Source organism: Phacochoerus africanus, chromosome 10 (assembly GCF_016906955.1).
Source record: "Phacochoerus africanus isolate WHEZ1 chromosome 10, ROS_Pafr_v1, whole genome shotgun sequence".
NCBI lineage: Eukaryota > Metazoa > Chordata > Mammalia > Artiodactyla > Suidae > Phacochoerus > Phacochoerus africanus.
The window spans coordinates 30,722,118-30,743,719 of record NC_062553.1 but is presented as its reverse complement, the minus strand read 5'-3'; the positions used below and the strand labels follow the sequence as shown (position 1 = coordinate 30,743,719).

The 21,602-nt window shown below is 40.8% G+C and overlaps 1 protein-coding gene across 2 annotated transcripts in view; it reads left to right on the top strand.

Annotated features, from left to right (window-relative positions):
* The window catches only part of SMIM14 (small integral membrane protein 14), a 74,977-nt gene that overhangs the window by 49,029 nt on the left and 4,346 nt on the right, over positions 1-21,602 (top strand). For both annotated transcript variants that reach the window (XM_047798481.1, XM_047798480.1), the window contains exons 3-4: positions 10,594-10,642; positions 19,425-19,567. In XM_047798481.1, coding sequence (XP_047654437.1) covers positions 10,594-10,642; positions 19,425-19,567 — 192 coding nt within the window. The remainder of the gene's footprint in view (positions 1-10,593; positions 10,643-19,424; positions 19,568-21,602) is intronic.

Genomic DNA, 21,602 nt, shown 5'->3' with positions numbered 1-21,602 from the left:
AGTGGGATTGTTGGGTCATATGGTAGTTCTGTTTTTAGTTTTTTAAGGAACCCCCATACTGTTTGCCATAGTGGTCATACTAATTTACATTCCCACCAATAATGTAGGAGGGTTCCCTCTTTGCTCTACATCCTCACCATTTGTTCTTTTTGATGCTAGCCGTTCTGACAGGTATGAGGTGATACCTCATTGTAGTTTTGATTTGCATTTCTCTAATAATTAGTGATATTTCTTGTATTTTTCATAGTAGTCATTCTAACAGGTGTGAGGTGATAACTTATTGTGGTTTTGATTTGCATTTCCCTGATAATTAGTGATGTTGAGCATCTTTTTGTGTACCTCTTGGCCATCTGTATGTCTGCTTTTGAAAGACAAACGGATCCTATGCCTGTTTTTAAATCAGATTTGTTTGGGGTTTTTTTTTGGCTATTGACTTATATGAGTTCTTTATATATTTTTGGATATTAACCTCTTATCTGATATATGACTTGCAAATATCTCTTCCCATTCAGTAAGTTGCCTTTTCATTTTGATGATGGTTTCCTTTACTATGCAGAAGTTTTGTTGTTTTTTTTTTGTCTTTTTGCCATTTCTTGGGCTGCTCCCTTGACATATGGAGGTTCCCAGGCTAGGGGTCCAATTGGAGCTGTAGCCGCTGGCCTATGCCAGAGCCATAGCAATGCAGGATCTGAGCTGAGTCTTCGACCTACACCACAGCTCACGGCAGTGCCGGATCCTTAACCCACTGAGCCAGGCCAGGGATCGAATCCCCAACCTCATGGTTCCTGTTCGGATTCGTTAACCACTGAGCCACGATGGGAACTCCTGCAGACGTTTTTTAGCTTGATGTAATCCCACATATTTGTTTTTGCTTTTGTTGTTTTTGTTTTTTGGAGTCAGATCCAAAAACTCATCACCAAGTCTTATGTCAAGGAGCTTACCGCCTATGTTTTCTTCTAGAATTTTTATAATTTCAGGTCTTTATTTTGAGTTATTTTTGATTAAGTCATATATATATATATGTGTGTGTGTGTATATATATATATATATATATATATATATACACACACACACACACACACACACACACATTTTTAAAAATATTATTTTCCATCATGGTCTATCCCAGGAGATTGGATATAGTTCCCTGTGCTACATGGTAGACCTTGTTGTTTACCCATTCTAAATGTAATAGTTTACACCTACTAACCCCAAGCTCCCAGTCCATCTCATTCCCTTCCCCATTGACAACCGTAAGTCTATTCTTTATGTGGATGAGTATGTTTGTTTTGCAGGTAGATTCATTTGTACTGTATTTTAGATGCCACATGTAAGTGATATCATATGGTATTTGTATCTCTCTTTCTGACTTACTTCATTTAGTATGGTAATCTCAAGCTGCACCCATGTTGTTGTGAATGGCATTATTTTGTTCTTCTTTATGGCTGAGTAGTTTTCCAATGTTGATGGACATTTAGGTTGTTCCCATATCTTGGCTATTGTGAATAGTGCTGCTGTGAACACAGAGCTTGCATGCATCTTGTGGCTCCACTTTCACAACCTCTTCTAGACCTAATCACCTCCCAGAGGCTCCTGCACCACCCCCAATTCCATCACGTTAGGGATTATGGCTTCAACATATGAATTTGGAGGGGTAGGGGAAACACAAACATCCATAGCAGATATTTTTAAAAGAAATTTTATTGGAGTATAGTTGACTTGCAATGTTGTATTAGGTTCAGGTGTATAGCAAAGTGAATTAGATATATGTATACACATATCCACACACACATCCATTCTTTTTTCTATATAGGTTATTATTGATGAGTAGATTTCCCTGTGCTATTCATTAGGTTCTTGTTAATTACCTGTTTTATACAGTTGTGTGTATATGTTATTCCTATCTTCCTAACTCCTCCCTCCCTGCCATGGTTTCCCCTATGGTGTACCCATAAGTTTGGTTTTGAAATCTGTGTGTTTCTGTTTTAAAAGTTCTTTTGTATCAGATTTTTTAGATTCCACATATAAGTGATACCATAGGATATTTATCTTTCTCTGATTTACTTCCCTTTTTTTTTTTTCTTTTTAGGGCCGCACTCATGGCATATGGAGGTTCCAAGGCTAGAGACTGAACTGGAGCTACATAATACTGGATCCTTACCCCACTGAGCAAGGCCAGGGATCGAACCCACAACCTCATGGTTCCTAGTTGGATTTGTTTCCACTGCGCCACTACGGGAACTCCCTTACTTATTTTGATAACCTCTGGGTCCATCTATGTTTCTGCAAATGTCATTATTTTGTTCTTTTTTATGGTTTAGTAAATATATATATACCACATCTTCTGGTACATTTTGATAGCTCCAAAGAGAGACCTTTTTTTTTTTATGATTTTTTTTTTTCCTGAAAAATTTTACCAAGGTAAGATTCTTCATAGAAGTTACATTTATTTGCTTTTTGTCATTAGACTCTTTTCCTTGATGTATGTTTTTCCCACAACCTTTGACAGCTAAGGTTCTATACTAGACTTCCCAGATTTCCTAAGAGACTTTTTTTTTTTTTCTTTTTGGCCGTACTTGCAGCATATGGAAGTTCCTGGGCCAGGGATCCAGTCCAAGCCACAGTTGAGACCTATGCCACAGCTGCAGCAATGCCAGATCCTTAACCTACTGCCTTGGGCTGGGTATCAAACCCACACCTCAGCAGCGACCCAAGCCACTGCAGAGACAATGCCAGACCCTTTGTCTGCTGCACCACAGCAAGAACTCCCTAAATTCTGCATTTTCCCCGGCATGAGATCTCTGTGCCAAGACTCTAATATTCTTTTAATCTGTTTTCTGTCTTTTTCCCCAATGAAGAAAAACATTTATTCTACTCATACCATGTTGTCCCTGCAGTTCTGAAACTAACCCATCTAAGGAACTTTCCATGACCATCCTGGTTACATGGGGAAATCTGAATGTACTCTTAGGAATTCCCAGGGGGTTAAGGATCTGGCCTTGTCACTGCTCTGGCTCAGGTCTGATTTCCTGGCTCAGGAACTTACCCATGCTGCAGGCTGGGTCAAAAAAACTCCAAAAAAACAAAAACAGAAACAGAACTACTGTTACTTCTTCCCTGGAATCCTGGGGTCAGTGTTAGCATGAAAGTTTACCCACACAGCAGCCATTGGCTATAGGGAGGCCACCTGTGGTTCCCCCCACTCCACTGTGATACAGAAAATATTCGAAATTTCTGGCTCAATCCTATAAATACTGTCATGCTTGTTTCCTTCATATATTATCCTTGGTTTTGTTTAAATTATATTTGTTTTCACAAGTGGTTTCCTTCTGGAGTAGCCAGAATTAGCATCAATTGTCTCATTGTATCCTCCAAATCAGAGAAAACTGAGAAGATGCACTGTGAGTTGGGCCTCTATGTTTAAAGAGTTCCATCAAAATAGTGGATTCTCTTGTTTTACAAAGCATGTTTTTCAAATTCTTTAAAGACTGTAATTTACCCATCATAAGTGTTTGAATCTGACATATCGAATAAAACACTGGTTTGGATGAGGAATGTGGTCATGATACTTTGGCACCCTATTATTCAGAGCCTGAGGCATTGCTTGCTTGTGAACATGTGGAGTGTAGCCAGGAACCCTTAGAAGACCAGCCAGAAGAGCGGGATCCAACTCCAGCTCTTGGTGAAATGCCCCAAAGACTTGCTGCATCTTGGGCTAGAAATGAAGTGCTTCAATCAGCTGGGCTCCCCAGTGAATTATTTCTTCTCATTCTTGGGGTTTTGTGGGTACAGACGTGTGTGTGTGTGTTTGTGTGTGTGTGTGTGTGCAGGCAGTTTTTCAATTTTTCTCAAGGCTAAAAGAGCTTCTGCTTGCATGGCGTGAAATGTAATTTGACCTGCCACTCACTGGCTCCCCTTACCTAGAAAAAAAACCATTTATGAACACAGCTATCACATTAAACTGACATAATTTCTATATTTACCAATTGTGTGTGAATGAATTTTCTAGAAACTTGTGTAACAGGAGGAATTGCACATTGCAGTTTTTTATCATGTTCCCACAGTGAAGCCTACTCCTTGTGGTGACTCCTAAAGGAAAAGAACTCTCTCTGTCTCTCTCTCTTTTTTTTTTTTTTAATTTTATGGCCTCATCCATGATATATGGAAGTTCCTGGGCCAGGGACTAAATCTGAGCCACAGCTGCAACTGTGGCAACGCCAGATCCTTTAACTCACTGCACCAGGCCAGGGATTGAACCTCCACCTCTGCTCGGATTGAATCTGATCCTCTGCAGTCGGATTCTTAACCCACTGCACCATAGCAGGAACTCAGAAAAGAGATGTCTTTTGTCTTTTAGTGCTGAAGGAAAACATGGACTGTTTTAATCCTAGAGACTATTAGGTAACTGTATCTGTGGTCATTTTCACTTTCCTCTGAATTTGTTTCCATTCAGTTGTATTTCAGTTGTATATCAACTCACTGGAGTATTTTGTAACCATTCAAAATTGTGGTTGTTTACACAATGTTTCATGTTAATGTTAACTAAAATTATGATGCACAATTTTGTGCATTGTAAAGTCGAATGGAATTGTGATTAAAATTTTAGACTTTAGAGTTAATACTGGATGTGATAGCTAACCTTCTGCAAACCCAATTTTCTTCATCCGTGAAGTAGAAATAATAGCACCTTCCTCCTGCTAGTGGATGTGAGGATTAAATAAAGTTCTTAGTATAATCCCTATGCACTTACAAGTTCCCAGTAAATATTTGTTATGGTAATTGTAAGTATGTGAAAGTGTGTGTATTTTAAGACTAGAAAAGAAATCACAATAGTGATCATTATATTAGGGAAGTGAATTAATCCACATTAATTTCTAAGTATTCTGTAAGGTTATTTTTATTATAACATATTAAATTATTAAAGTTATAATTAAAAGTAATAAAATTTACAAATTTATATCATTAAAGAATATTTGTATTTAAGTGTATTTCTAATATGATAATAATAAGAAAGTGTTCCTAGTCCTCGTTAATAAAACGTATCTGTTCTATGTCTTAGAGTTGGAGGTAGACTAATGCCGTTACTGGCAGACTGTGCCTACCTGAGCATATGTCGAGAGCCTTTGGTTCTGAGGTGAGCTACATACAGCAGCCAAGGAATGTGGCTGCTGTGCCCCAGGCACAGTGACCTTTTGGTTCCTCAGCACCAACCCACAGGCACCTTTTTGTCGAGGGGCCTTTCCTAGTTGTTGGCTCTGCCTGCAAGGCTCATCTCCTTGATCTTTACTGTTACTGTCCTGTAGATAGTCCCTTAAGTGTTACTGTCTCTGTCTGCCTATTTAAAGTGGCTACTGGACTGTATTTTCATTCTTTGTGTGGCTGACATTTTTATATTTGTTATTTGTCTGATTTCCTCAACAAGACTATATGATCCATCAGTAGAAACTTAGTCCTACACCAAATTCTTAGTACATAGAACTGTACTTGGCATATAGAAGGGATTCAGTAAGCATTTTGAATGAATAAGTAAGTGATTATTGCCTTTTAACTAGGAATAATTAATGAGCATCTCACATTTTTTTTTTGTCTTTTCTAGGGCCGCTCCTGCGGCATATGGAGGGGTCAAATCGGAGCTATAGCCGCCAGCATAGGCCACAGCCACAGCAATGTGGGATCAAAGCCGCGTCTTTGACCTACACCACAGCTCACGGCAACGCCAGATCCTTAACTCACTGAGCAAGGGCAGGGATTGAATCCGCAACCTCATGGTTCCTAGTTGGACTCGTTAACCACTGCGCCACAACAGGAACTCCCGCATCTCACATTTCTGAATGAACATTTTTATATAGCTATATGTAAATATTTGTTTTTTCCCTTATTTCATGTGTATTTCTAGGTTATCTTTAACTGTTGATATTATCAGTAGTGTTGAGTGATTTAAGGGCCAGGTAGTAAGTATTTTAGGCTTGGAGTCTCTATGGCAACTACTAAACTCAGCTGTTGTAATGAAAGCATCCATGGACAATGTGTAAACAAATGGGTATGTATGACTATGTTTTAGTAAAAGTATATATAAAAATAGACCTCTTGGGAGTTCCTATTGTGGCGAAGCAGAAAGGAATCTTGACTAGGAACCATGAGGTCACGGGTTCTATCCCTGGCCTCGATCAGTGGATTAAGGATCTGGCATTGCCATGAGCTGTGGTGAGGTCGCAGACGCGGCTCAGATCCCTAGTTGCTGTGGCTGTGGTGTAGGCCAGCAGCAACAGCTCCGATTAGACCCCTAGCCTGGGAACCTCCATATGCCGCAGGTGCGGCCCTAAAAAGACAAAAAAGAAAAAGAAAAAAATAGACCTCTTGCCTGTAGGTTTTAGTTTGGTGTTGACCCTTGCTATAGTTCACAAACCCACTCCAAGGGTGTAGGGTGAAACCAAGACCTGCCAGAGCCGCCGAGGCACAGGGAGGAGAAAAAAAAGAACATAGTGAGCATCTCATCTGGTAGGCCCGCACTACAAAAGGATGGTAAAACTGAGGCGTGAGGAAGAAGCCTAGAACTGGTGATGTGGCCCCGTGTGGAAGTAGATTTAATGAGGGAACGAATGTACAATAATTTGGGGGCTTTTCATCTGAAAATCATGTGATTTGTAGTTGTCATTGAACTTCAGATAGCAAGTCAGAACTCAAGACAAGGCGAGCACTTCATGTAGAGATAAACCCAAAAGCCAAGGCTGACATTTGAGTTAAACAATGTGCAATGAATTGATAATTCATTGGTTTTTTTATTTTTTATTTTTAAATTTTTTTTGCTTTTGTGGGCCACATCAGAGGCATATGGTGATTCCCAGGCTAGGGGTCTAATCGGAGCTACAGCTGCCGGCCTACAGCACAGCCACAGCAACGCCAGATCCGAGCCTCATCTGCAACCTACACCACAGCTCACGGCAACCCCAGGTCCTTAATCCACTGAGCAAGGCCAGGGCTCAAACCTGCAACCTCATGGTTCGTAGTAGGATTTGTTTCTGTTGTACCATGCAGGAACTCCTCATTGGTGTTTGTAATCACAGCTGTAGATTTTGGGATATGTATGTCATTGCTAAATATTAAACTCAGGAAAGTTATTTGTACTCCTTTCTTGATAGCTGAAGTGATTATATAGTCCTTGTGTTTGATCCAATAACCCTTTTTACCTAATCTGTTTTTGTTTTACATTCTCTACCATGATACTTAGACGTGGAGGATGGGGAAAGATATATATGCTTATCAAAAAAGGTCGCAGAGAAAAGGGAAACTTCTTACACTTTTGGCGGGAATGTAAATTGATGCAACCCCTATGGAAAACAGTATGGAGGTTCTCAAAAAACTAAAAATAGAACTACCATATGATCTTGCAGTCCCAGTCCTGAGCATCTATAGGGAGAAAACCATAATTCAAAAAGATACATGTACCCCAATATTCATTGCAGCTCTAGTTACAGTAGCCAAGACATGGAAGAAACTTAAATCAACAGAGGAATGGATAAAGAAGATGTGGTACATATATACAGTGGAGTATTACTCAGCCATAAAAAAGAATGAAATAATGCCATTTGCAGCAACGTGGATGGATTAAGATTATCATACTAAGTGAAGTTAGTGAAAGACAAACATCATATGATATCACTTATATGTGCAATCTAAAAAAGGATACAAATAGGATTTCCCATTGTGGCACAGTGGTTAACAAATCTGACTAGGAACCATGAGGTTTCAGGTTCAATCCCTGGCCTTGCTCAGTGGGTTAAGGATCCGGCATTGCTATGAGATGTGGTGTAGGTCGCAGACGTGACTCGAATCCCGCATTGCTGTGGCTCTGGTGTAGGCTGGTGGCTATAGCTCCAATTAGACCCCTAGCCTGGGAACTTCCATATGCTGCAGGAGTGGCCCTAGAAAAGGCAAAAAGATTAAAGAAATAAAAATAAAAAAGGATACAAATAAATGTATTTGCAGAACAGAAGGAGACTCACAGACCCTGAGAAACGTAGGGTTACCAAAAGGGACAGTTGGGAAGGATGGACTGGGGGTTTGAGACTGGCATATGCATACTGAGGTATATGGAATGATTGGCCAGTGGGGCCCTGCCATATAACACAGAGAACTATGTGATAATACTCTGTGATATTCTATGTGGGGAAAGAATCTGAAAGAGAATGGATGTATGTACATGTATAGCTGAATCACTTTGTTGTACAGAAGTTATCACAGCATTGTAAATCAACTATACTCTGATAAAAATTTTTAAAAATGAAAAAAACTTCAAGGACATTTCTGAAGCGATTGATTAAAAAAAAAAAAAAACACTGGTGTGGAGGCTGAAGGACAGGAGAGAGCAAGAAATTTGCCTTGCATAAAGAATCCTTTTGTACTATTGAATTTTGTATTTATACATACTACTTAATGGAAAAAAATTAATAAATTTAAAATATGTGCATATAGGTTCTTTAGGTCTGATTTGTGACCCAAGGGTCTAGTAGTCTTTTTTCATTTTCTTTAGAATGTATAATTTTTTAAAAATGATTTTTATTTTTTCTATTATAGTTGATTTACAGTGTTCTGTCAGTTTTCTACTGTACAGCAAAGTGACCCAGTCACACATACATTATACATTCTTTTTCTTGCATTATCCTCCATCATGGTCCATTGTAAGTGATAGAATGTACAGTTTTTTTAAGTATTATTTTTTTAATGTATTCTTTTTTATTGTTTTTCTTTTTACAGCTGCACCTGCATATGGAAGTTCCTGGGCTAGGGCTCACATTGGGGCTGCAGCTGCTGGCCTGCACCACAGTCACCACAATGCCTGATCCAAGCTACATCTGCAGACTACACCTCAGCTTGTGGCAACACTGAATCCTTAACCCACTGAGTGAGGCCTGTGATTGAACACACAACCTCGCGGACACTATGTTGGGTTCTTAACCCAGCTGAGCCACAACAGGAACTCCTACAGTATTATTAACTGTAGTCTCCATGCTATGCGTTACATTCCCATAACATTCATTTTTAACTGGAAATTTGTACCTTTTGACCCCCTTTTCCCATTTTGCCCATCTTCCTCCTCTGCCTCAGGCTGTCATTAGTCTATTCTCTATATCCCTGAGGTTTTTGTTTTCTATTTTTAGATTCCCCATGTAAGTGAGATGATACAGCATTTATCTTTTTCTGACTTATTTAGCATAATGCCCTTAGGGTCCATCCATGTTGTCGCAAATGGCAAGATTTCATTGTTTTTTTTTTTATAGCTGAATAATACTCCAGTGTGTATACGTGCATGTGTGTGTTTTTCTTTTTCTTTGTCCATTCATCCATCAGTGGACACTGAAGTTATTTCCATATTTGGCTATTGTAAAGAATGCTATGAAAAACATAGGGTTGCATATATCTTTTTGAGTTAGTGTTTTTGTTTTCTTTGGGTAAATACCCAGAAGTGGAATTGCTAGATCATATGGTAACTCTGCTTTTAATTTTTTGAGGAACCTCCGTATGATCTTCTATAGTGGCTACAACCAATTTCTCTTCCCACCAGAGTGCACAAGAGTTCTTTTTTCTCCATATCCTCATCAACAATTGCTATTTATTGTCTTTTTGGTAATAGCCATAGAATGTATACTTTTTTAAGAGTTCTTGGATTATTTTCATACTTAGGAATGGTTAAAATATCAAGCATATTTTTATATTAATTAAGGTCTGTTTTCCTCTTTTAATTCAAATGGAACTACCTTGTATGATAGATGCCAAAGCAAGTCTGATCATCTTAAAGAACAGCTTACAAGATGGTTTGTTCTATTGATAATTCCAATACTTTTATATAAGGTCATAATTTGTATGGCACAATAATAGCTAACTTCTTTCTTCAGTTGTTACTGCATTTCATATGTGTTACATATTTTAATTCTGTAGTACTCGGGTATAAGTATTATCCCCATTTTACCAGATGTGGGAACTAAAGCTTAGAGGTTGTAAAGAACGTGCCCAAGGTCTTAAAACTAGAAAGTTGCAGAGCCTGACTTTAAATTGAGCTCTGCCTTTCAGCTAAGCTCGGCTGCTCTGTCATTGTTTCCCCAACCAGTTGCAAGTTATAAATTAACCTGGGCCACGGCTGCAGCAACACCCGATCCTTAGCCCCCTGTGCCAGCAGAAACGCCAATAGAGCCTATTTTTTTTCTCTCTCTGCTTCTAATTTTCATTGAGGAAAAAACAGTCTTTAAGTCTACCCTCTTTCTGGTAGCTCTCCTTAACAGTTAAGTGCTTTTCCTCTGGGAAGTCTGATAACATATGGCGGAAGGAGTTTCTGCACATGTGATTTTTTTAAATTCCTAATTTAAATAGCTGAAATGCATAGATCACAGTATATTTGAATATTATTTTGAGTAGCAAGAAATCCCCCCAATCTGAGCAACCTCTCAATGTGTTCTGTTTTTATCTGATTTTTGAAGATACGATATATACTATGGTGGTAGTCATTTAAAAAAAAAAAAGCCATGATCTTTCTAATAAATAGTATCCTTTTTTGGTTAAATCCAATGGCTAACTTTCCTTTCTTCTTATTCATTGTAGTTGAGGCAGTCCCAGTCCTACTGCACAGACACAGAATGTCTTCAGGAATGTAAGTAATAATGGGACAGGAGAAGGCTTGGCATTGGGGGCAGAATTAGAGACCAGAATATGACTGAATATTTGCCGGAAGTTATTTTTACAGTTTGCCTTTTAAGGACATGGTTTTCAGTATTCAGTATTGTATTTCCTACTTAAATCTTTAATTTTTTTTTTTTTTTTGGTTTTTAGGGCCACATTTGCAGCATATGGAGGTTCCCAGGCTAGGGGTCATATCTCAAATCGGAGCTACGGCTGCCGGCCTACACCACAACCACAGCAACATCAGATCCAAGCCACATCTGCGACCTACACCACAGTTCACAGCAATGCTGGATCCTTAATCCACTGAGCGAGGCCAGGGATGAAACCCACAACCTCATGGTTCCTAGTCGAGTTTGTTTCCGCTGCGCCACGATGGGAGCTCCAATTTTTAAAAATTTTTTGGCCTCACCCATGGCATAAAAATGGGTTCCCAGGCCAGGGATTGAATCCAAGCTACAGTTGAGACCTACATAGCAGCTGTGCCACACTGGATCCTTGAACCCACTGCCCCAGGCCAGAGATCGAACCCACACCCCTGCAATGACCTGAGCCACTGCAGTCAGATTCTTAACCCACTGTGCCAAAGCCAAACTCCTTTAATTTAAAATTAAAATTTGAGCGTTTTTTGGTCCTGCCTCAAAAATAAAACCCATTCATTGAATAAAATTATAAAATCACAGATAAGGAAAAAAAAAAAGGAAAATCTTGCAGAATTCTAAAAGATGACCACTGTTGGCAGCTTGGTATAAACCCTTCTAGACTTTTTGGGGGGCAGATATGTGTGGAACGGCATTTGTGGTTGATTGAACTGAACACCGAGGCTGTTAGCACAACCTCTCACTCTTTCTCTAGCATTTCTTTGGGTCCATTGGCAGATTTGAGAATTTGTGGGCAAAGGCAGGAGGCCATTTTTTCCTAGGCTTGGAAGCTTTGGAAGCAACTGGAGTCATTCCTTTGGCCCTGCCTTTAGCATTCTCAAGAGGGCATGGGCAGTAAGGGCGGCTTCTCCTTGGCTTTATAGGCAGCAGTGATGGTAAAGTGAGAATCAGCACAGGAAGATGGATCCCACATGGTGAATGTAATAGAGTGGTGGCCATTATATGGAGGCATCTTTTTTCAGTACAGAAATAACTTGAGGTATACTTTGCAGTGAAATAATAACCAATCCAGTCTTGTACCATAGTAATTTGACTGAAAGAATAGAAGTATGACATTTCACAGGATGATGAAGCCTGGCGCAATTCAATTTCATATTTACTTACAAAAATGGAGTAGGGAGTTCCTGTCACAGCGCAGCAGAAACAAATCCGACTAGGAACCATGGGGTTGCGGGTTTGATACCTGGCCTCGCTCAGTGGGTTAAGGATCCAGCATTGCCGTGAGCTGTGGTATACGTCGAAGACGTGGCTTGGATCTGGCGTTTCTGTGGTTGTGGCTTAGGCCGGCAGGAACAGCTCCGATTAGACCCCTAGCCTGGGAACCTCCATATGCCACAAGTGTGGCCCAAAAAAAAAAAGACAAAAGTCAAAAAAAAAAAAATGGGATTAGTTCGTGTTGTTTTTCACTGCTGTATTGTGAATGTATCAGCATGTATTTACCTTAAAAATATTTATTGACGGAGTTCCTGTTGTGGCTCAGTGGAAACAAATCTGACTAGTATCCATGAGGATGTGGGTTCAATCCCTGGCCTTGCTTAGTGGCTCAGGGATCCAGTATTGCCGTCAGCTGTGGTAGGTTGCTGATGCAGCTCAGATCCCAAGTTACTGTGGCTATGGTGTAGGCCGGCAGCTGTAGCTCCGATTTGACCCCTAGCCTGGGAACCTACATATGTCACGAGTGTGGCCCTAAACAGCAAAAAAAAAAAAAAATTTACTCACTAAATAATAAATCATTACTGGGATGCACCAGCATTTAAATAATTCCCTTTTGTTGGAATCTTAGGTTGCTGATATATTTTTGCTGTTACAAATAATACTTGAACAAACATCCTTTTGCATATTTTGAGGCTCTTAACATATTGCCAGATTAGATTTTTTAATAGGCTAGTTGCTTTTATACCTCACATCTCTGAAGCTGAGCACCACTTTTTTATGTATATGAAACCAAAACAAAACACAACACAATGAATTATCATTATAAAAGGGCTTATTTTTACATTATTAATTACTGTTATTATGGTTTGAATTATGCATCTCATCAAATTCTGTATATATAACAGTGTAGAGAAATAGGAGCTAGTGCCTGGCCAAAGTAGGAATTTTGTCAGAATGTAGTCCATTGGTACAGCAGAGTAATAATTATATGCCTCTGGACAAGAAAGTAATGGGCAGATGATGTGTTCAGGTTTTGGGCTGATAGTTCCCCTGCTGCAGATTCATTTATGTTGCCTTTTCAGTATTGTTCATTAATCTATAGCATGCCCTCTGATAAGTAGCTCAAATTTTTGCCTCAGCAGTAAAAGCTAAAACTTGTTCTTCTAGTTGAAAGTAATCTTGTTGAACGCCTTATGGAAAACAAGTGTTTATTATATTTGTGGTTTTTGTGACCTTTGAGCCAGCCCCACCTATAAACTAAATATATTCTTATTTCTGTGAGTGAAATTTCACTTCTTTAATCCAAATATAAAGGCAAAACTCTAGAGCTTGAATAGTACTTTAATTCTGTTGGTCAGTTCCCCTCTTCCTGCCTGTTTTTTTTTTTTTTGGATTTGGCTGTCCCAGTTCTTTTAGCATTTGGTGGAAATCCTTTCTGACAGTCATGTCTTTAAATGGTTAGCAGTTGTTTCCTCTGAGTGATATGATTACTTTTCTGTGAATTCTAAATTATTACCAATGAGCTTATGCTGTTTTCATAAAATATATTAATCAGGAGTCTACACAACCCCCTACTCTTTTTCAGTAATTTGTAAGGATGGCTCACAGCGCTCAGGAAAACAGTGTAATTACTATTTTCAGTATATTATAAAGGATACAACTCAGGAACAGCCAAATAGAAGAGATGTGTAGAGCAAGGTATGAGGGAAGGGGAACAGCTTAGCCCTGTGTTCCCGGGGTGTGCCACCCTCCCAGCTCTTCATGTGTTTACCTGCCAGGAAGCTCTGTGAACCCCATTATTTAGGATTTTTGTGGTGGTTCCATTCCATCGATTCCAGTCATTGGCCCTTGGTGAATAACTCGATCTCCAGCTCCTCTACTTGCCCTGGAGGTTGAGGAGCAGAACTCAAAGTTCTAACCCTTTAAAATCACTTGGTCAGGAGTTCCCGTCGTGGCGCAGTGGTTAACGAATCCGACTAGGGGCCATGAGGTTGCGGGTTCGGTCCCTGCCCTTGCTCAGTGGGTTAACGATCCGGCGTTGCCGTGAGCTGTGGTGTAGGTCGAAGACGCGGCTCAGATCCCGAGTTGCTGTGGCTCTGGCGTAGGCCGGTGGCTACAGCTCCGATTCAACCCCTAGTCTGGGAACCTCCTTGTGCCGCGGGAGCGGCCCAAGAAACAGCAACAACAACAACAACAACAAAAAAGACAAAAGACAAAAAAAAAATCACTTGGTCAGACTCTGGCAACCAGTCCCCACCCTGAAGCTTTCTAGGGGACCCACTGAGAGTCATCTCATTAGCGTAACTCACTTATGGTTGAATGGAGGTTTATTATGAGTAACAAAAAACTTCACATTCTCCTCACCCGTATCACTCAGGAAATTCTAAGTGTTTTAGCAGTATGAAGCCAGGAACCAGAAGACTGAAAACGAAATATGTATTCTTTACTATATCCCAATATCACAGTACCCATTTTGCCTGCCATGGTGTGCTCCATGTATTCGAGATGATTTTATAGACTGTGGAGCACTCTGCTTCATGTGGTAGCAGAATCTAGTATCAGTCTGTCAGCAGATCTCATTACTACATCATTCTTTATATTGATCTATAGTCCACTTCATTGGGATATTCACCCCCAGTTTTGTTCTCTAGAGCTGCATAGAACTCTTCTGTAAGACTGTCTTTCAGATTAAGAGCTGTATGGAAACTAGCTTTATTGCTAATTTAATTGTGAAGTAAATCTAAAGATGGGTAGATGTTCTGAGGATATTGTAATTACTGTTAACAACCCTAAAATTACAGGGTTAAAGCCTCCTGGTGCATTGTCCACTTTCACTGCTCTTCCGTTTCTACTTCTCTGGAAACCTATATAAGTTTGTAGAAATTATCCCTCAGGATCAGCCAGCCCTTAGAGCTTCCCTCTTTTCATCTTCCTGGTGTCCAGCCAAGTTAATTAACTTCATTGTGAATATTCCATTTGATACCTTCCATATGCCTCAGGTGCAGCCATAAAAAGACAAATAAATATAAAAGATAAACAGGTAAATAAATAAGTAAATATGCTATACTAGTTTCAGAAGAAAGGAAAGAGTGGGTGGAGGAAATGGAGGTTTTTTTTTTTTTTAACAGAAGAGAGAGGGTCGTAGGATATAGTTAAATAAATGGAGGTTAGTTGTAATTTTTCCCTGCCGGACAGAAGGACTGAGTTGGCAGAGCTGGCACATGCTGTCGGCCAAACTAGCATCGAACTATTGCATCAGATTCATTTAGAAAGCCTTAAAAAATATTGTTGGTTCCTGACGCCACCCTTGAGCTGCTCCTGAATTGGATGATAGGAGGCAGGGCCTTAGATACTGTGGTGCTGATATTGTCACAGGCTATTCTGATGGGCAGACAGGCCCGGGAACCCTTGGCTAAAGAAGCAAGAAGGCATGGGGTTGATTGGAACAGAGGATGCTTTTTCAGAGAAATGCTAAGAGGTAATATTGATGAGTAGAGCTAGATCAGATGAGGAAAGGCCAGGCTGAAGGGTTCAGAGTTGAGCAATAGCCAGTAATGAGTCACACGGTTAGTCAGAGATGTGTTAAGAGCAGTGGTTTTTTTTGTTCTTTTTTTTTTTTTTTTTTGTCTTTTTGCTATTTCTTTGGGCCGCTCCTGCGGCATATGGAGGTTCCCAGGCTAGGGGTTGAATCGGAGCTGTAGCCGCCGGCCTACGCCAGGGCCACAGCAACGCGGGATCCGAGCCATGTCTGCAACCTACACCACAGCTCACAGCAACGCCGGCTCGTCAACCCACTGAGCAAGGGCAGGGACCGAACCCACAAGCTCATGGTTCCTAGTCGGATTCGCTAACCACTGCGCCACGACGGGAACTCCAAGAGCAGTGTTTTAAGCAGACTTTTTTGGCAGCAATATGAAAGAAGGAAAGGCTGCAGTAGGAACCAGGCTAGGAGACAGTTATAGGGAACTAGGAGTCATCACTATGAAAGTCTTAAAACAGAGTACGCATTTTATCAGGGTTGCTCTGTCTGGAAATATGCATTAGTAAATTTGTTATTTGAAGTTTAACTCTCTGAAGCATCACAATCTTACTTAGGAAGAATATCAAAAAGTAAGGGACCTAAGAGTTCTCTTGTGGCCTGATGGTTAAGGGTCGGGCGTTGTCACCTCAGTGGCTTGAGTCGCCACTCTGTTGCAAGTTGGATTCCTGGTCCAGGAATTTCCACATGCCGCAGGCGTGGCCAAAAATAAAAGGGGGTTGGGTGGGGGGAGAATGGTCATGGAAAATGAGGACTGGGAGTTCCTGTCGTGGCTCAGTGGTTAACGAATCTGACTAGGAACCACGAGGGTTCTATCCCTGGCCTCTCTCAGTGGGTTAAGGATCTGGTGTTGCTGTGAGCTGTGGTGTAGGTTGCAGACACAGCTTGGATCCTGAGGTTGCTGTGGCTGTGGTGTAGGCCGTTGGCTACAGCTCTGATTACACCCCTAGCCTGGGAACCTCCATATGCCGTGGGGGCGCCCCCAGAAAAGACCAAAAAAAAAAAAAAAGAAAGGAAAATGAGGACTAAAATTACTGATTAGGCTTAGCAGCATGGAGATGTCATAGGTGACCTTCTAAAGAGCTCTTTGGATGTTGATGGAGGTGGATGCCAACCTGAGCAGTGAGTGGGAGGTAGTGAAGTGTAAGTATAAATGTAGATCACTCTCAGCTTTGATAGCAGCTGGACAGAGAATGAGGTTGAGAGAGGGCTTTTTTTTTTTTTTTTTGGTCTTTTGTTGTTGTTGTTGTTGTTGTTGCTATTTCTTGGGCCGCTCCCACGGCATATGGAGGTTCCCAGGCTAGGGGTTGAATCGGAGCTGTAGCCGCCGGCCTACGCCAGAGCCACAGCAACACAGGATCTGAGCCGCGTCTTCGACCTACACCACAGCTCACGGTAACACCGGATTGTTAACCCACTGAGCAAGGGCAGGGACCGAACCCGCAACCTCATGGCCCCTAGTCGGATTCGTTAACCACTGCGCCACGACGGGAACTCCTGGAGGGCTTTTTTTTTTTTTTTTTTTTCCAAAGATGGTAGAAACTTTATCACATTTAAGTGATTCTGTGATACAGTAGAGAGAGGATAATGGATAGATTCCTGTGAGAGCTGTGGGATCCAAAGCTTAAGTGAAGAAACTGGTCTTTAGTTAAGGGAGGCACATTTAATATAATAGGAGGGAACAAAGAAAGGAAAGGATATGGATATAAAGGTGGGGAGATGCTGATTCATTGTGTGATAAGCAATGCAAATTTGGTGACCCCATTACTGTGTATGTTGTTTCCGGGGAAGTGGTTGGATTGGAACCGAGTCTAGGTTCCTAGCCATTCTGCTTTTGGAATAGCTTGGCTCTTTGCTTGACTTTGTCCCCTTTGGTCATTCACCCTTTGGCCTCAACAGTGCCACCTGGGCTCTGGGCCCATGTACCTCAGTGCAGTGCATCCACTTAGTTTCAAAATCTTGTCTGGATTTCTTTTAGTTTTTCCTGAGGCCAGGAGACCAAAACCAAACATTTATACATAGTCTTGACAGGCTCTCTTTACAGTAACCACCAAGAGATACTCTTTTCTTTGGAGATCTAGTCTTCTGTAATCTTCGTTGCTGACAAATTGAGTTCTCTTGTATACTTTAATAAAAAATCTGGGGATCCCCATTCCCTTGCTCATCAGGTTAAGGATCTGGCATTGTCACCACTGTGGTGGGGGGGTTGATCCCAGGCCTTGGAAATTCCACATCGATTTCATTTATTAGAAATTTGTTGGAGTTCCTGTCATGGCGCAGTGGTTAGCGAATCCAACTAGGAACCATGAGGTTGCGGGTTCTGTCCCTCCCCTTGCTCAGTGGGTTAACGATCTGGTGTTGCCGTGAGCTGTGGTGTAGGTTGCAGATGCGGCTCGGATCCCGCGTTGCTGTGGCTCTGGTGTAGGCCGGTGGCTACAGCTCCGATTCGACCCCTAGCCTGGGAACCTCCATATGCCGTGGGAGCGGCCCAAAGAAATAGCAAAAAGACAAAAAAAAAAAAAAAGAAAAAAAGAAAAGAAATTTGTTAAGTTTGGGGAGTTCTCGTCGTGGCGCAGTGGTTAACGAATCCGACTGAGAACCATGAGGTTGTGGGTTCGATCCCTGGCCTTGCTCAGTGGGTTGAGGATCCGGCCTTGCCATGAGCTATGGTGTGGGTTGCAAATGAGGCTTGGATCCCGTGTTGCTCTGGCTGTGGTGTAGGCCGGTGGCTACAGCTCCGGGAACCTCCACATTCTGCAAGATCGGCCCAAGAAATGGCAAAAAGACAAAAAAAAAAAGAAAGAAATTTGTTAAGTTTAGAACCATGATCCAAGCACTGTGCTGGGTATTTTTAGTCTGAATTAGATAGGATATGACTGCCTTGAGTTGCTGGAAAGACTGATACCTACACAGACACTTGATTTTTTTTCTCTTGGGGAATGCATATGTTTATCTTTTTGTTTTGTTTTTGCATAGACTTTAAAATATCTAGATCTGAATCCAAATTCTTTTTGCAAAAAGAAGGCCAAATTAATATCTGTTTGAGAATGTCATTTAAGGGATCTTTAATTTATATATTAAACAACCTGATGTTCCCTTTTCCTTAAGCTCTGTTATTTTTTTTTTCATGCCACTTCTGCAATTGAAATGCATAATCCCCTCTCCCCTAGAGTGTCTTTACTGTATATCAGAGTGGTCTTAGCCTTATTCTGAAGATCTCGTATATCTGTGGATTGGTGGCTTTGTGGGTCCGTGAATCTTCTGCAGTCATATGTAAAATTGTTGTATGTATATCCATGGATTATTATAGTGGAAAGAGTCCTTTTTATCAAATTAACAAAGGATTCTATTACCCAAAAATATTAAGAACTACTGTAGTGTTAAAAATCTTTATTTAGGGAGTTCCTGTTGTGGCTCAGCTACAGGAAACGAATCTGACTAGTGTCCATGAGGATTCATGTTCGAGCCTTAGCCTTACTTAGTGGGCTAAGGATCCGGCGTTGCAGCTCTGGTGTAGGTCACAGATGCAGCTTGGATCTGGTGAGGTTGTGGCTGTGGTGTAGGCCAGTGGCTACAGCTCCCATTGGACCCCTAGCCTGGGAACCTCCATATGCCATGGGTGCAGCCCTAAAAAGCAAAAAAAAAAAAAAAAATCTTTATTTAATAGGCTCTGGCTTATGACTGTCTTATACCATTTACCATTTAGATTTTCTCACAGGAGGAAAGGAAAATTGAAGCTGCAATACTAAGTAATTCTTAAAATTATTAATACAATTTTTTATATTAATACAGTTTTTGGAATTGACATTTAAACATTAGAACTTGTTTTTACATTTGTCGAACGATATTATAGTTTTTCTACCGTTTTTGTTGCAAATACTTTTTCTTTTCGTCTTTAGTACCAGGACCCTCCAGTGATAATGGCATCAGTATCACCATGATCTTGATGGCCTGGATGGTTATTGCAGTGATCCTGTTTCTGTTGAGACCTCCTAATCTAAGAGGTTCCAACCTAACTGGAAAACCAACCAGTCCTCATAATGTAAGTGTGGTGGATTAGAAATCCATTTGAGTGGGGAAATGGGTGTGGCCTGAGAAAGGGGAGGGGTTTGTTTTGACTGAAGCATGTGAATTAGCAAAAGGAGAATTTAACTCATGGAGTCAGTTCTTCCTGTATAATCTTATTAGTCAAATTTGCAACCCCAAATGGTCTTTGTGAGTTACATTTAGAGAGAAGTACAGAGCAGTAGCCCTAACATCATTTAAGATGAACTCCAATCTTTACGCACATGAGAAACATAAAAACTGATCCAGTTCATAATAACCCACAGCAGAATTTCTCAAATCTCAGTCCTCCACTATCCAGTTCTATCCCTCTCACAGTTAATTGCTTGCCTTTCATGCTTCCAGCTCTCTCAGTTCTCAGCTACAGTTCAAGTGTTCCTCCCACACACACACATCATTTTCTCCCCTTCTGTCCTAGCTATCAAATACAGGGACACTGGCTAAACTGGTTATCCTCTTGTTTTCCCATCCTATTTCTCTCAAATTCATTCTTCCATTTTTGCATCACAAAAGGTCAAGTGATCTGACAGAAGGAGAGGTAATGTCAGCAAATCTTGATAGTCATGATTACAACTATTTTTAGAATCTTCTAAATAAAAAATATGATAAAGTAATCTAACAGTTTTCGATACTGTCTTTAATAGAGTTTCCATTAAAGCGTTCCTTTGAATCATTTCCAGAACCAGTATTCATAATTTTTTTCTTTCCCATTTGATTTGGATATTATCTCTTTAAAAATATTTCCATGATTGGGAGTTCCTGATGTGGCTCAGCAGTAATGAACCTGATTAGTATCCATGAGGACTCAGGTTTGATCCCTGGCTTCTCTCAGTGGATTGAAGATCTGGCATTGCTGTGAGCTGTGGTGTAGGTCACAGATGAGGCTCAGATCTGGTATTGGCCGTGGCTGTAGCATAGGCCCGAAGCTACAGCTCCGATTCGACCACTAAACTGGGAAGTTCAATGTGCCTCAGGTGCCACCCTAAAAATAAAGGGGAAAAAAAAATTTCCGTGATGGATTCACTTGTTTAACACCAAATTGTCCCACTATTTCTCTTCCCAACCTAAAATAATTGCTTCTTTTCCCAATCCTGAATTGTTAATGTTAGGAGTTGGGTTAGACTAATTGCTTATATAAGAGAAAGCAAATATGCAGTGTTAGTTGGTCAGTGCTTTGGGTTTTTTTTTTAGGATTAGAACATTTAGATATGCAGCATTAAGAAAGAAGGCGGCGTTCCCCTCGTGGCTCAGTGGCTAACAAACTCAGCTAGTATCCATGAGGATGTGGGTTCGATCCCTGGCCTTGCTCAGTGGGTTAAGAATCTGGAGTTGCCACAGCTCCGAATGGACATCCATATACTGTGGGTGCAGCCCTAAAAAAAAGAAGGCATTACAAAAAGAAAGAAGGCATCATTAGCATTGTACGAAATGCCTTAATTTTTTAATTTTTCTGAGAGAGGAGGGTATCCATAAAATAGCTTTATATTGTCTTGACAGTGTTTTCTCCTTAGCTTTTTATTTTCTTTTTTCTTTTCTTTTTTGACTGCCCCACGGCATATGGAATTCCTAGGCCAGGGATCAGATCTGAGTTACAGTTGTGACCTTCACTGTAGCTGCAGCAACACTAGATCCTTAACCACTGTGCCAGGCCATGGATGGAACCTGCCTCCCAGTGCTCCAGAGACACTGCCAATCCCATTGCACCACAGTGGGAACTCCCTTAGCCTTTTTAGCCTTTTTTTTTTTTTAACTTTCTGTGTTTTATTACTTTCATATCAAAGAGCAAGATCCTCAATGTTTGGAGCTAAAGAAACCCAACTTAATAAACTGATTTAGAAGCCATTTAAAGGAGTTCCCGTTGTGGCACAGTGGAAATGAATCCAACTAGGAACCATGAGGTTGTGGGTTTGATCCCTGGCCTCGTTCAGTGGGTTAAGGATCCGGTGTTGCCATGAGCTGTGGTGTAGGTCGCAGATATCAGCTTGGATCTGACGTTGCTATGGCTGTGGCAT